We start from the raw sequence: 1,322 nt of genomic DNA, 5'->3' as shown, positions 1-1,322 counted from the left end.
GGGTCCAGTAGTTGGATGTTGAAGAAAAAGAGAAACAGAGCAGGAACAGATAAACAAACATATGGTCTATCCATTTGATCTTCGATTCTATCAGAAACTAATAGAAATTGCTAGGATTCTCTCAAAATCTTCAAATTTCAGATGGAAAAGATGTCTCTCAAACTTCTTTTGGAAAAGAACAAACATCCAAATTGAGAAGGAAAATTGAGATTAATCAAAGACAACAGAATAGCGGTAAAAGTGCAAATTTTATTCCATGACATAAAAGTAAAGACAGAGATAGACTAATAATAATTATTTGAAAGGCCTCAACAGGGCCAGACATCACAATCCTTCACATATAACCAGAAACCTAGTCTCATGGAGAGTTTTAAAAACCACCACGCAGACGCAAGACAAGGTGAAGAGTGGACTCCTTCTGAATATTGTAATCAGCCAAAGTCCTTCCGTCTTCCAATTGTTTCCCAGCAAAAATCAACCTTTGCTGATCAGGTGGAATCCCTTCCTTATCCTGAATCTTCGCCTTCACATTATCGATGGTATCCGAACTCTCCACCTCCAAAGTAATCGTCTTTCCGGTCAAAGTCTTGACGAAAATCTGCATCCCACCACGAAGCCTCAAAACCAGATGAAGGGTCGACTCTTTTTGGATGTTATAATCAGCCAAAGTTCGACCATCCTCAAGTTGTTTCCCAGCAAAGATAAGCCTCTGCTGGTCTGGTGGAATTCCTTCTTTGTCTTGGATCTTCGCCTTGACGTTGTCGATTGTGTCAGAGCTTTCGACTTCCAAGGTTATTGTTTTCCCAGTTAGGGTTTTGACGAAGATTTGCATACCGCCACGTAGACGGAGGACGAGGTGGAGAGTTGACTCCTTTTGAATGTTGTAATCGGCCAAGGTTCGGCCGTCTTCGAGCTGTTTTCCGGCGAAGATGAGACGCTGCTGGTCTGGTGGTATTCCTTCCTTGTCTTGAATTTTCGCCTTCACGTTATCGATCGTGTCGGAACTCTCCACTTCGAGGGTGATCGTCTTACCGGTGAGTGTTTTGACGAAGATCTGCATCTTGATCGCCTGAAGAGAAAATCGATGAGAATAAAACCAAATAAATCAAATCGTTTGGGATGCGAAAAGAAAGCGTTTGGAGGGATTAATTTATAGGAAAACTCCTGCAGTGACGAGCCAATGAAATTTTAACGCGTAAGACTGAGGTGGCTTTTGCCGTAATTGACACGGTAACGATTGTTTATTCAGTGGGCAGAGGAATTAGGAATTCTAGAATGATAGGGTAAAGCGGTGGGGCTCACTGCCGTTAGTCTTTTTGTTT

At 42.1% G+C, this 1,322-nt stretch overlaps 1 protein-coding gene across 1 annotated transcript; it reads right to left on the bottom strand.

The window, feature by feature from the left end:
- Nucleotides 1-229: 229 nt before the first annotated feature.
- Nucleotides 230-1,136, bottom strand: LOC111275159 (polyubiquitin 11). The gene has a single exon (XM_022860322.2). The coding sequence runs from the start codon at nt 1,058-1,060 to the stop codon at nt 371-373; it is 690 nt and encodes a 229-aa protein (XP_022716057.1). The 5' UTR covers nt 1,061-1,136; the 3' UTR covers nt 230-370.
- Nucleotides 1,137-1,322: the final 186 nt, after the last annotated feature.

Source organism: Durio zibethinus, chromosome 26 (genome assembly GCF_047325235.1).
Source record: "Durio zibethinus cultivar Kanyao isolate XHJ-2024 chromosome 26, ASM4732523v1, whole genome shotgun sequence".
In the NCBI taxonomy this organism is placed as follows: Eukaryota; Viridiplantae; Streptophyta; class Magnoliopsida; order Malvales; family Malvaceae; genus Durio; species Durio zibethinus.
The sequence above is the reverse complement of the archived record's forward strand: the minus strand, read 5'-3'. Positions and strand labels throughout refer to the sequence as shown.

Excerpts from the sequence above, each read along its gene's own strand:
- LOC111275159 (XM_022860322.2), bottom strand. The coding sequence starts at position 1,060 with ATGCAGATCTTCGTCAAAACACTCACCGGTAAGACGATCACCCTCGAA.